The following is a 14416-nucleotide window of genomic DNA, read 5'->3' as shown; positions in this document are numbered from 1 at the left end:
GTTTCTGTATGGTTGTTTGATTCTATCAACAATTGAAAGTGTTGTATATGACCCACATTTACCTAGTTTGTGTCCAATTATAGTTATAGTGAGTTGTTTGCTTAAATTATAGATTCCTTTAAAGACATGCTTTGTTCGTAAAATCACTGGATTATATTGCAGCATATTTTACATTTGAATACAAAGATAATGGGTTTTATCAAAACAAAATGATGTACAGTTTTTTTTTCAAGTTTTTATAGTTGCTTTATGCCAAAGTGGTTTACCCCATTCACAACATTTCTTATGCATACGTTGCTATTGAAAATAAAATTTAAATATTTTTTCATTCTGAATACCCTATTTGACAGGTTATTATTGGGGAGGCTTTATATTATTTTCCTTATTACTAAGGGATTCTAATGGCTGATTTCAATTCATCATGCTTTTATATATTTTTTTTTTCTTGTTTCCAGTGGGGTTGGAATGCTTTTGTATTTTTATCTTTTTTTTTTCCTGAACAAGTTTCAATCTATTTTAAGTCTGTCATCTCATCTATGAATAGCTTCAAAGCTGCCACTGAGGTGCATAGGAGCAACTATTACTATTGCTTTTCTTTTTAAAGCAGTTACCACGTCACTAGACTACATTAAAATGGAGCTGTGTTGTTTCACTTAAAATATTTTATTTATGAAATTCTTATGTCTGGGTAACAGGTTTAGACTCTTTGGAAGAGGATCTAAATCTTTGAGACCACAGAACTACTTGAATACTAACTACCTAGAAAACTTTCCGCATGTTAGGTAAGATTTTGGATTCCTTCATAGAAGTACACATACCCCATATTTGGGCAAGCCCTAAACTGTTACAGGTTCCCATATAACTCCTTCTCCAGTAGGTAAATTTAGAACTTGTGAATAAGGAAAATAAGTCTCTAGCTTCTGCTTTTACTGAAAGAAGCCAAACATAGCCACTAATACGATTCACTCCTTATTTCAAAGAGTGAATTGAAAAAGAAAATAAGTTATTTACTCCATTGCTATACTCTGAACTTCTATAAATTGGTGCTAGAAAATCTTAATACATAGTATTTAGCCGTACTTTGTATTTATTTAATATGAACTGAACACATCTTGCAAGCATTCTCCCTCTCTAGCTCACTTTGCATTTGGAGTGTAATAATCCTAGATGAGAATATTTCTGAAGGTAAAACACTACTTCGGGAGATAATTTTTTTTTAATCAAAACCTTCTTGCCTGGGAAGTCTCTTGCATGTGAACATTTTTTCTAAAGATTGTTTAAAGCTTGTTTATGTTTTTTTTACTTTCTTGGTTGCAGATTCATTTGTTTGGTTAAACTCCATGAGCTTGCAGTGGTAAAATTTGAGCAACTGAATTTCCCAAGTCACTGCTAATTCCTGTGCACACACTCCTTTGTGGATGTACCATAACTGACAGGTTTAACCGAAACTAAAACTCTAATGTATGACCTGTACTATATCCGTGCAGTAGACAGTCTTTCTTAATAATCAAATGGCTTTTTCCTTTTACTCCCTGACTTTATTATTCAAAATGACCTACATTTTATCCATAAAGGAGAGAAATAGTGTATTTTGCTTTTCTTTATTTTTGTTTGCCTTTTCAGAGGCTTTTTAATTTGATCAGCGTAAAGCAACGTCCCTTTTCTTGAATACTTTTTACTGATAGTCTTGCTTCCATTAATCATTTCTCCAGGAAAACTTCATGTTTCTAGAATTAGTCTTTTTGAGGTATCAGTCCACATTTGGAGGAGAAACATGATGGAACTGCTTACATGTTAAAATGAACCACTAGAAATGAACTTAATGTATGGTAAAATTTCAGAATTCTAGTCCAAAAATGGTTTTGTATTTAATAGAAACTATTCAGAATAGTTAAAACATAAATACATTACACTCTAGGGATCTGTGAACAGTTTTTTGTTCTCTTTTCAATTGTGGCTATATGTTTTAACTTTAGCAGGATTTAAAGATTATAAGATGGCTAAAGTAAGATAACTAAATCTTTTATATGTGATTTATTAAAACATAAAAGAATATCTGCATAAATTTCAACAATTTCTTCCCCCCCAAAAGTATATAACTCCCATGTATTTCCATGGTATGAGAGCTGAGTTTGGGAAATAAAATTATCCCTAATCTGAAAGGTCAGATATGGGGCAAGTTGATGGGAGAGAGAATGCATGGAAAAGTAGGGTAGTTTAGAGAAGATGGGCAACATGATAACTGGAAAAATGGGCTTTTAATACCTAACATAGTTATCACATATTTTGTGTTTGTTAAATGAATACTTTTTTGGTAAAATTTGGGGATATTTCCAAGTTTTAATAGTACTTGATAAGCCATCTATAATGTTTACATTTTAAAACAAAATAAATACATTGTAAAATTGATTACAATGAATGTACAACTTCAGCTTGTTTTCTCTCAACCCACCCTTTCATAGGTCCAAAGGCCAATGGCCAACATAAAGTCCCTGTTGTATTAAATGTGCCTTTTTTGTTTGGTTTGGTTTTTGTTTTTTGAGGAGACAGAGTCTCACTCTGTCACTCAGGCTAGAGTGCAGTGGCACCATGCCACTTTGAACCCTGGGCTCAAACAATCTTCCCACCTCCGTCTCCCGAGTAGCTGGGACTACAGGCAAGTACCACCATGCCTGGCTAATTAAAAAAAAATTTTTTGTAGAGATATGGTCTCACTATGTTGTTCAGGCTGGTCTCAAGATCCTAGGCTCAAGGAATCCTCTTGCTTTGGTGTCCCAAAGAGCTGGGAATACAGGTGTGAGCCACCACACCTAGCCTTGTAAATTTGTCTTTTAAATACCATTAATCTCTGATTTCAGTGAAATAAACTACAGCTAGTTTTCTGATAAGAGTAAGAGGGAATTAAGTTTCTTCCAATTCTTAACCTTTCATGTCTTCACATTATCTGTTCTTTCACGATTTACAAATGGTCTTAACAACTAATCTCTGGTGTCCACTGGCAATAATTTTGGATACATGCACATTGAAGAAGAATCTGATGACAATCACCACAAAGTGTTCAGGGAAAAACAAAATTTTTATTGGGCAAAGTAAAGAATGGCTTTACATTCTAAAGTTAAGATCTATTTTGCTTTTCTTTGGACCACAAAATTAATTTTAGATTTTATAATTCAACTACCATATTTCTCTTACAAAAGGGACTAGATCACAGGGAAGAGTGACAGGAATAGAAATGCGACATTAACTGGTTGGAACTAAATGCATACATGATTTTGGTTACTCTTCTACAAAAGGTTTTGTTGCTACAATTCCATAACCAAAAATCTCTGAAAAGTTAAAGATTTTCCTAGCATTTTGGCAACAAATCTCACCTGGTAGCTGAGCCTGACTTCCCCAGCAAGGTTTTATGTATATATGTAGTCTTTCTTTATCCTACCTTAATACTCATTTTGCTGCAGAAATGTTAATATACTTGATTATAGGTGTTGCCCCAAACCCTATTGGTGTCTGAGTCATATTTTATAAAATCTGGAAAACTCCAAATTCTAAGACATCTGGCCCTACAAGTTTCAGACGAGGATCTGTGATGTGTAGTAACCTGCTGTGAGTCCAAAGGGAATATTAAGAGGACACATTTTGCATAGAATGGCAGTGTCAATATTGGGGAAATTCATATTGGGAAACAGTGGGGAAAATGGGTGCCTTAAACTATTTGGGATGCTATAACAAAATATAGACTGGGTGGCTTATAAACAAATTTATTTCTCAGTTTTGGAGGCTGGAAGTCTCAGATCAGTGTTGAGGGCCCTCTTCCAGGATGCAGACTGCTGTCTTCTATGTGGCAGAAAGAGAACTCTCTGGGGTTTCTTTTAATAAGGACACATCCCATTCATGAGGGCTTCACCCTCATTACCTAATTATCTCCCAAAGGCCCCACCTCCTAAAAGCATCACATTGGGGTTAGGATTTCAACCTAAGAATTTTGGGAGGACACATTCAGTCCATAGCAAGGAGTATGCTGATTTTTCCCTACCAAACATTATTCTACCAGCATGTAAACTAGGAAGTATTAAAGAAAAAACCATTCTGACACTTGTTAAAGCAGTAAAGAAGACTTTACTCAGGACTGTATATGTTAAGACCATCACCCAATAAGGGAAAGAAACTGGGCTCAACTAACACAGCAAATACAACTGAGGATTTATAGTCAATGAGCAGTGATGAGGTCAGTGGATGGAAAATTACTAAGTGGAGACATCAAGAGTAGGGTGATTCTTGCCAAAGACAGGCCAGGTTGATGATCACCAGTTATTGAGGATGGGATTATCTCTAAACTGATTTAGCAGGATTTTTGCTAAAACTGGTCTAGTCAAAAATAGGGCTCCGAGGTGCCTGTCTAAAATTTGGTGGAGTCTTTTCCAGAAGCTGGACACAGTCCCTGTGCACACTGTGTACTACCTATATTTCTAATGAAGAAATTATCCTGAAGTATTGCATAGCAAAAACTAAGTAAGTATATAGCATTAGCTTACCATTAACATGACAAGCAGTGGGGATATATTTTGACACCTACTAATCTGACAGCTCTAGTTGGAAAAAGCCAGAATGTTAAGTGAATTGGCTATTCCTTGCTTTCAGCAAGGTATCAAAAAAAATTGACATTTTCAAGCAGAGATGGAAGGGAATAGACAAAGTTCTGATACAAGGAACCTCCTGAAATTAAGCCAATTGTTTCTGAAGTCCGAATAGCAGCAAAGGTTCAAAATTATTTTTGAGGTGGGGGAGATTGGGGGGAAGTCCCTGAAGACTTCTCTACCAATTGTTAAGCCAAAGGAACCCAGCTTTGCAGTGATGATCTGAATGTAACATTCCCAGTGTAATCTTATTTTTAGTTGATCTCAAGATAGCCTCCATTAAAGAAAGGCAAAAATAATACATACTTTTGAGAATTTGGTCAAAAGCTTCGTTGTGGTTCCTCGGCATATGCAATCAGAAGCATATTGATAAAAAGGCTTGAGTTTTTGAGAGAATCGTATTCCAAAGAAACATGAGTTTGGCTTTAAAATGATGGGCACCAAGTTCACACCAGCAGGAAGTGGACCATCTTCACAATTCCCATGGAGTGAACACCCAGCCTCTACTTCCGAGGTAGCCATGGAAGAAAATGGGTAAGGAGTAACTTTCTAGAGGGGAAACCATGGAGTTCAATGAACAAGGGAGTCCCCTCCAGAGATCAGAATCATAGTCGAATCAAGGAACTTCTCCACTACTAGGGACAAAATCTTCATACATCTCCCAGGAGCATTCCACAATTTTTACGTTTCCCTTTATTCCATTTTCCAAATTGAGACTTTTTATTTGGCCATCCTGTCCCAACTACATTATAAATGGGCAGCAGCAAGGGTGAGAGCAAATAATTTGCCTATCAGTTTAGAGATTGTCAGACTATTAGAAGCCACATCTAAAGGGATGGACCTTTAATAGAGATCCTAGATTGTGAGCTGAATCACTAGCTGGATGAAGAGGGATTACTTTCTATGTAAGGGAAGATACTTGGTAGCACAAGAAGAGCTGTGGCTGAGGCTGCTAGCAGCCACCAAAATCTTGTATTTATAGCTGGAATATGGCTTCCCAGCCATGGACTACATTTCTCAGCTCCTCTTGTATCTAGATGTAACTAAGTCTCCACACCACTGGAATATGAGAAGATATATGAGCCATTTCCAGGCACAGCCCATAAAACCTTGCATATGTACATTTCCATGTTCTTTTTCTGCAAATTAGAAGAATAACTAGAGTGACTTGAAAGCCATGATTTAAAATGGCAGCACCATCCTCAGCCAAAGTCCCTGAATAACTGTGTGAACAAGGGCTGCTAGCCTGCAATGCTGACCTTGGAACCACTGGTTGGGAGAGAAACTTCTGTATTTATATTCTTTATCACTGGGTCTCTTGCTCAAGTAGCTTACTTAGCCTACCCTAAAAAATACAACTTCCTTTTTCCCTGGAGATACTGGATCCTTTGAGTGCTTTGCTTTTGTTTTCTAAATTAATGTATAATAGCCTATGATATTTATATTGATAACCAGTTATAGTTGTATTAATAAAAATATTATTCCCCTAAATAATCAGTAACTGGGTACTTAAATAAGATACACTATTCTGTGGCATTGAATAACCCTGGATACACCACTATACCTAAATACCCCATTTACTTAGGCAACTATATCAAAACACACACAACTTCTGAAACAGCTTTTTATTAAACGGCAAAGCAGAACTGCAACACAATTTAAATGTCTGTAAATTAGGTCACAAAAGGGATGCAAAATGTTTGCAGTTTGACTATTATATATTCATACAGCTAAAGTCATTCATCAACTCTTACACCAATACATAAGATTATTCCATGATTAAAAGTAGCCCAAATCTAATAACCATAAGCTATATTAGTGGATCTCTTTTCATATTGTAAGATTTTAGCAATACTTCCAATATTGATTTCCTTACCAAATGGAATCTAGAAGCTAAATTTTTAAAAATTGTTAAAGGATGACTAAAACTCTTCAAACCCAGTAGCAGGGTTTACAGAAAATTCTAGAACAAGTGAGATAAAATACTGAGCAAGATAATAAGTATACATGTAAAACTTTCCCATTTTATTCACTATTCTAATACTAATACACTGTTATGGAATTTTGCAGAAGTTGACCCACTGGGTACGAATCAACTTAGAGACCAAACTCTTTGTAACTGTTCTCATCCAGATGTGGCTTACATAAGGGTAGTCAAACTTAATCCACTTTCATATATATTTCCCAAAAGATCTACTCTGTGCCAGAGAAAACACAAATCTGGAGTGAAAATATTTGGAGTTGGTTACTACTGTTTACCGAGTATTTTTCCACCCTATTTCCATTTTTCCTCAAAATTTTCTATTTTAAACATACACATGACCAGAAATTATATATTTTCAGATAATACAAAATGAGTTATTTTGGGCAAAAAGAAGTTTTTAACAACAAATATTCCCAAGTTAATTCAGTTTCAAAGAAAAACCTTCATTTTTAGCCTCCATCTATTTCCAATTAATTAAAGAGACACTAGCATTCCTATCTTAACACTAAATACACAAATGACAAGCCCTAGCTGAGACAGTATCTTATTTTGGTTAAGTTTCAACAATTAAAATACAGGTTACTCTCAGACATGATTAACTATTAAAATTACTTTTACAAATGTGACACCAATTTTTTTCCTTAGCGGAAGGGAAATAGGAAGGGAGAGGCAAATGGAGAAGAGGCACAAGATGGTGGATAGGGTACATAAAGCTGTGCATTTAGTACATGATTTTAGTCACTTTTTCACAACATGGTGGTTATTTTCTTGTATATCTTACTAATCCTATAATAAAAGACAGTGCTAAACCTACAAATTCAATAAAACATTCATCTTTAAGTTTCATAAATATATGCAATTCTAATTATAAAGTCTCTACAATACATTTGCACGTTTTCATAGACTAACATAATACACAAACTTATGGAAGTCTCCTGTTATTGTGTTATTTTTGTCTACATCTGACATTATCTTCATAAATATTCAATGAAGCCACAAAGGTACTGTAACTTTTGGAATCTATCCAAGTTTTAAAGAAAAAATGATCAGCAGCAATTCCATAAAACAGAAGGGTGTCAATCCCTTACTTTCTTTTGCTTTTTGTGTCAGTTGTTTGAAAAACACTAGAAGCTGACATGAGGTTTTCTATATATTGTCCAAGAACTTGGTTTTCTGACTTTAGCTTCAGATTTTCTTCCTTAACTGCATCTACTCTTGCAGAGAGATCTATATAAAAAATAAAAATGCCCATTATCAATAAAACAATGACAATGATTCCATATTACAAAATTCTTAGGATTCATTCTTAAAAGAGATAATACAATCCTTTAATTTTAAGAATTCGGATTTTAGAGACAGCAAGGTAAACAAACTGAGTGCAAATTAGTAGACAAATTCCTAAAAAGATATTTCACATTAGACTAAATGCTATTCTTCGTAAATAGCATTAATGTTGAGTAATTTTTTAAAAAGATTTTGTTTTTAAAATGTGACTTTTGGTTCATGTCTTATCAACATAAAACCATAACATCTTTACTAGAAATGTTTAAGATATACATCAGGTTAACACAACTGAATTCATATACTGAATACAGGCAGTCAGTTTCCAAGCAACTGATCATCTTGTAACATCAAGACATTCAACACATGCAGTTCTTGATGATCACATAAGAAGTTAATTCCGGCTGGGCATGGTGGCTCATGCCTGTAATCCCAGCACTTTGGGAGGCCGAGGCGGGTGGATCATGAGGTCAGGAGTTTGAGACCAGCCTGGCCAACATAGTGAAACCCTGTCTCTACTAAAAATACAAAAAATTAGCCAGGCATGGTAGCAGGTGCCTATAATCCCAGCTAATCGGGAGGCTGAGACAGGAGAATCGCTTGAACTTGGGAGGTGGAGGTTGCAGGGAGCCGAGATTGCGCCATTGCACTCCAACCTGGGCAACAAGAGTGAACTCCATCTCAAAAAAAAAAAAAAAGAAAGAAAGCTAATAGGGAAGTCACAGATGACTTTTATTAACTCTGTAAAATGTAAATCAGTGGGAGGTTCTGAGTGACATGATCTGCTCACTGTGGTACCAAAAACACCACCTCTTAATTTCATTAAAACTCAAAAGATGTTTCAGTGTATTAATTTTATGCAAGATTTAGAAAATGAAAAAATTCAGATGAATTCCTTTTTAATCTCCAAGGCTAATACATTGTTTTTACTTTAAAATAAGCTTTATTAAAGCGGACTTAGTAACACATTATGGGGACTTAAAAGGGGGTCTCATACTAGCCAGCATTATGTTAGGCTTCAAAGAGGGAAGCACAATAACATTTGACTTGACTGAAGTGTATCTGTTCTTTAAACTACCAAAGCAGGAAGATATATATATATATATATATGTGTGTGTGTGTGTGTGTGTACTTTGAAGTTCATTCTTTTAAAAATTATACATCCTAACAAAATTTAGCAATATAAATGTTTACAAGTTCAATTAATTGGCTGTCATTCAAATAAACTACAAAATGCAAGCTAACCTTCAAGTGTGTGTTGGAGTTCCAACACTTGATTAATAAGTCTTGTTTTTTCCTCCAGTTCCACTTGATTTTCAGCATCAACTGCTGTAATATAAAGGTTCAAATTTACTATTAATTAGCATTAGGTACTATTTGTGTAGGGTAGCACTTAAAAATCTGCAAAATGTTTTATATTCATTCTTACTTGACTTATACAAGAGCCCTGTGAAATAAAATTTTGTATCCCCAAATTGCAGATAACAACACCAAGGTAAAGAAGATAAAAACAACTTGCCAACCTCTCATAGCTAAGGAATGGAAGCTGCTTTGGTTGGTCCTTTCTAACACTAGATGAGATATAAATAAGTAATTAGCCAAGATCAAAGTCTTCTAAACATGGTTTCTCTGCCCTTTCCATTGCTTAATAAAGCAAAAGCATCCACAAAACCAGGAGTATACAAAAAAGAAAATTAAGAACATACCATCCATGTCAGCATTCATCATCTTGGGTAACAAACTTTTGGGTCTTGGATACAAAATTCTTGATGAATGGTCTACAATAAGAAAAATTCAGAAATATAGACACATACAGCAATAAACTATAAGCCTGTTTTTCAAAGGAGGATGATTTTGTTAACTATGACACAGTAGGACTTTTCATATGCTTTACTAAGAATAAAATAAATGCCTAATGGGTAAATAAGCAAAAGATATAAATAGTTTGAGAAAATGTTGAGCTTCTTGATAATAAAAAAATACATAAATACCACTGTACAGTTATTATTTTTAAAGGAGATAATGATCAATACTAGCAAAGAGTTATGGAAAAACAAATACACAAACATTGGACACAAATTTTAAATATGTAATCTTTTTGGAAAGCAGTATGATAATAAGATTCATAAAAACATTTAAATCTTTTTTAACTGAGTATTTTACTCTTGGAAATTTAGGCTAAGGAAAATAATGCAAAGAAAGTTATATACATAAAAATCACTTCAATCTTATTTACAACGAAGTCAATCAGAAACAACATAACTGCCCACTCAAAGAGTCTGGTAAATTACAGTTGTGATTTTCTTTTTAAGAAGATATATTTTTATTTATTTATTTATTTAGAAATGAGGGTCTCGCTAAGTTGCCCAGTCTGTATTAAACTCCTGGACCCAAGCAATCCTCTCTCCTCAGCCTCCTGAGTACAGTTATAATTTCTAATGGAGTGGCTACTGAAAATAATTATGACTATAGTACATGAAAGAATGTGTATAAAACTGTATATTCACTGATGTAAATTATGTGAAATATACATAAATTATGCATAAAAAACATGAAAATGAAAAAATGCTCTGATGTTAAGGATGACGGTATGGATGAAGATAAAATTTTTTCAAATATTCTTCTTCGTTAAAGTATTGCTTTACATATACTGTTTAATTTTTTACAAATAAAATTCAAAAGATAAATACTAGACCATCTAAAATATTAATATGGAATAAATGAAAAAATGTCCATTCATCAGCTTCTAGTCAGGGTTAAATCAAAACAGACTAATCAGGATGTAAACAAGTAAATAAATACTAACATTTTATTATTACAATAAAGACTTCTAAATATTAGAACAAAAAATTTCTATAAAACATGTTCTGCTCCATTGCTAACAATCATTTCATTCAATGTGTTCAAAATATATTAAATAATGCTCCCAGATTATTACTGAAAACAGATTTGTTAACCAATCTAATCTACTACATTGAAGCAACCTAGACCTGTCAGTGTTATTCTTTCAACAAGTATTTATTGAATATCTTCTATGCCCAAGGCATTGTTATGCCTCCGTATCTTAAACAGTAGAAAGCAGACCTATTAAATAAGGATATCTACATACTAGAACTAGAATCACAATAAAGAGATAACAGTGTACTACACATTCTCTCACAGCTTCTGTTAATACAAATCTTGTTGTACTTCAGATACTAACATGAAATTTGAAAATGCCCAGTGTACATCTACATAAATCCTGTTACACTTTAGATACTAATATGAACTTCAAATTAAAATACCCAGTGTACATATACATAAACTTCAAGTTTATAGTTCAAGTAAGATAGCACTCACTAGTCTAGAAAAAAATATGAACTATCCCTTGTAGAACATTATTAAATAATTAACTACAAATGGTATACAATTAACTTAATAATGCTGAATAAACCTACTCCAAGTCTTCTAGCATCTTTCCCCTTATCTAAACCGCACTTAAAGTTGCTCTGCCCAACCTCTTTTTCACATGATTTAATTCTCAGGTTCTCTGCATTTCAGATTACTAAAATTTTTCCAACAATTCTTTTTTTAAAAGTTATTCGGCCTACCGTAGTATTTAAAGACCACACTCCAAAAACTATTCCTCTCCATTGAATCAACATGTCTCTTTAACTATAATTGAAGAGGAAGAGTGTTAGTGAAAACTTGATTTGACATTTCCCTGACAGAGAAGCACACCTGTAACCAGGTAATACAGTCATTCTCTTTTCATACCATTTCAACCACTGATCCAGCTAAAAGAGGTCTGAGTGAGATGAGAGAGGCAACAGCCAAAAGCAAAAGTGATCATGGGAGTGCTCAGCAAGAGTAAGCTGCAATTTGGCAACTGTCTTTGCTAAATAATAAATTAAAAGTGCTTCAAATTTCTCATATCCAATGATTTTAAGGCTACAGCTAGAATGAATTTTCATGATAGCTAAGAACAGTTATAAGATACACAAGCCAAAGCAACAGATAATCAGAAAATCGACACAGCTGATTTTGAAGTCAGATATAATACAGTGATAGGGTAGTCTTCTTTTGCTTATGTTTCAGACTAATATTTAAATTAAACCAAAAAGTCTGCAAAAACACAACTATTCCAAACTCACCAATATAAGAGGTAAAGAAAAAGAAGTCAGTTTCTGAATTCTGACCACATATAATCCAAACAATAGAAAACCTATGCATGGTTTAGCAACAGTGTGACTTCATCTGAAAAAGTGAAAGAAAATAAAAAGCAGAAAAACAGGGTGGAGAGGGCTTATTAAAGGAAAAATTACTCTTACACTCAAGATTGGGGTGGAGGCAGGGGCACAAAAGTGCCACAAGAACAGTGCTATAGGATATACAACGCGAGAGAGTACAATTCACACCACAGTCTATGTAAGATTGCACCCCAAGTGTTGCACAGTGCAAAACCCGCCCACTGTATCTGGCAGCCCTACGCATAAGGGCATTACTCTTTAGTACAGTGGACCACAGCATTACCTGCTGCCTCTCCACGACAAAAGAACAAGCAGCAATTGTATTTTATTGTGATGTGATCAAACAGACCCACCTCAAAATGCCACTATTGTATTAATATATATTCAAAGTCTTTCAGTAGATATAGGGCGATAAACTGATTTGTTTGACATATGGGATCAAAAGACTTGCTGAGTTCTTTATGTCAAAGTATTTTAGCCATGGATTTTTTCTTTTAAAATAGTATTTTAAATACTAACTGCCCGAAGTCTACATTAACACAGTACTACATCATAACAGATACTTAATACTGAGCTTTTCAACTTTTTCAACTATAAAATCCTTTTCTACCTATAGCTGCTATAACATCAATCTAATTCCATGTCAAATATGCTCTTAAGAGTTCACTTTCAACTCCTTCTGCTCCTACATATAAACGCAAATCTGATGAACAATGAGAAAATTAAGACCAAGTCTGCTCAAACGTGGGAACACTGAAATGAATTTGGGGTGCTGAGGCTGCTCTGCCTATCCTAAACCACCTTACCCCAGAAATGGACATGGTTCGCTGTGATTCTTCAGCCCTGATGTATGGCTAGGTCAGACCTTTCAAAGGTTTCTCAAAAAACACAGTAAATTCGGGTATCTAGCCTTGGTTAGTGGAAGGGAATCTAGAATTATTTTTTGATTATTTAAGTCCAGGAGGCAGAATGCATAGAGAGAATACAAACCAGGAAATGTGGCAAATATTAGGACAAAATCCATTTAATTAAATAATTTTTGCCATGCACACACACCTGTGACCAAAGACGATCATCTTACCAAATATGCCCCTATCTTCTTTTACAGTATCTCTAATAGTGTACAATATCCACAATATCACTCTCCTCAAAAGGCAGCCTGGCACAATGATTAACAAAATGGATTCAGATTACCTTGATTCAAATCCTAGCTCTGCAATTTATAAGCTCTGGAACCCTGGGCAAGGTTAACACCTCAGCCTTAGTTTCCTCATTTGTAATATGTGGATAATAACCGTACGTATCTCATGGGTTTGTTGTGAGAATGAGTGGATAGATACAATGTGTTTGCAACAGTAGCCAATACATAGTAGGTATTCAATAAATGTCTGCTATTGTCTTCTCTACCTTTTAGCTCTAATTTGGGCAACAGAAAGAATTTAAAGAAAACCATCTGGTCCAGCTGCTTCATTTTACAAATAAATCAAGGCCAAAGATGACAATGGCTTACTGAAGACCACAGAAGTAGTTAGCAACAGGGCCAAGACTACAACAAATGCCCAGTGTTTTTTCCACCATTCCACCACAACTATTGTCACATCTGAGCCTGCAGATTTTGAGACTTTTTCCTAATATCCGTCCATCTTCAGCCACTCAACTTTTCCGCATCTAAAATTGATTTCACCATCTGTCATACTAGAGAACTACTAAGACTGCTAAAATAATGTCTTCGTGCATTAATGTGCTAAATGCTTTGCATATGTTATTTCATCAAATCAACAGAAGGAAACTGCTATTTACAGATATGGACGCTAAATTTCAGAAAGTCTATATATCTTTCAGAAAAGCTGTTTCAGAGGTTTCACAGCAATGTCTCTACCAATAATTTGAACCCAGGTCTAACTTCACAGTCCATGCTTTTTCCATTATGCAATGGAAGAAACTTTAATATGGCCCTAATCTTATGTTTGCCAAACATTTTGCTACCACTGATGTCAAACTCCTCTGGAATCTTTACTAAGCAACTGAAAATAAACTCTATTCCCTTCAAGCTACGTCAACTTCAATATAATGCCTGTTCAGATCTGTTCAAGTTCTGCTTTGACTTGTCCTGGTTAAATAAATCCAGTTTCAAATTCCACAAGATCAAGGAATTGTTTGGCCAAATGAAGATTTAAACGGAAGCTATACTCTCAGAGAATGGCTAGCTACACTGATTTTAATCAGGGATAGAGGTACCAGAATACATGGGCACAGCTTTGGGTCCTCGGGCATAGACAGCGTGTTGG

The 14416-nt window shown here is 34.6% G+C and overlaps 1 protein-coding gene across 7 annotated transcripts in view; it reads right to left on the bottom strand.

The window, feature by feature from the left end:
- Nucleotides 1–6244: 6244 nt before the first annotated feature.
- The window catches only part of SCOC (short coiled-coil protein), a 50797-nt gene continuing 42625 nt past the window's right edge, over nt 6245–14416 (bottom strand). For 5 of the 7 annotated variants that reach the window (XM_054484309.2, XM_054484310.2, XM_054484308.2 and 2 more), the window contains 3 exons: nt 9606–9677; nt 9145–9228; nt 6245–7845 (listed from right to left, as the gene is read on the bottom strand). In XM_054484309.2, the coding sequence (XP_054340284.1) occupies nt 7703–7845; nt 9145–9228; nt 9606–9677 (299 nt within the window). In that variant the 3' untranslated portion in view covers nt 6245–7702. Of the gene's footprint in view, nt 7846–9144; nt 9229–9605; nt 9678–11489; nt 11553–12032; nt 12136–12481; nt 14415–14416 lie in introns of those variants that run through there. The other 2 variants (XM_063664136.1, XM_063664137.1) reach the window with 2 other exon arrangements.

Source organism: Pongo pygmaeus, chromosome 3 (assembly GCF_028885625.2).
Source record: "Pongo pygmaeus isolate AG05252 chromosome 3, NHGRI_mPonPyg2-v2.0_pri, whole genome shotgun sequence".
In the NCBI taxonomy this organism is placed as follows: Eukaryota; Metazoa; Chordata; class Mammalia; order Primates; family Hominidae; genus Pongo; species Pongo pygmaeus.
The sequence above is the reverse complement of the archived record's forward strand: the minus strand, read 5'-3'. Positions and strand labels throughout refer to the sequence as shown.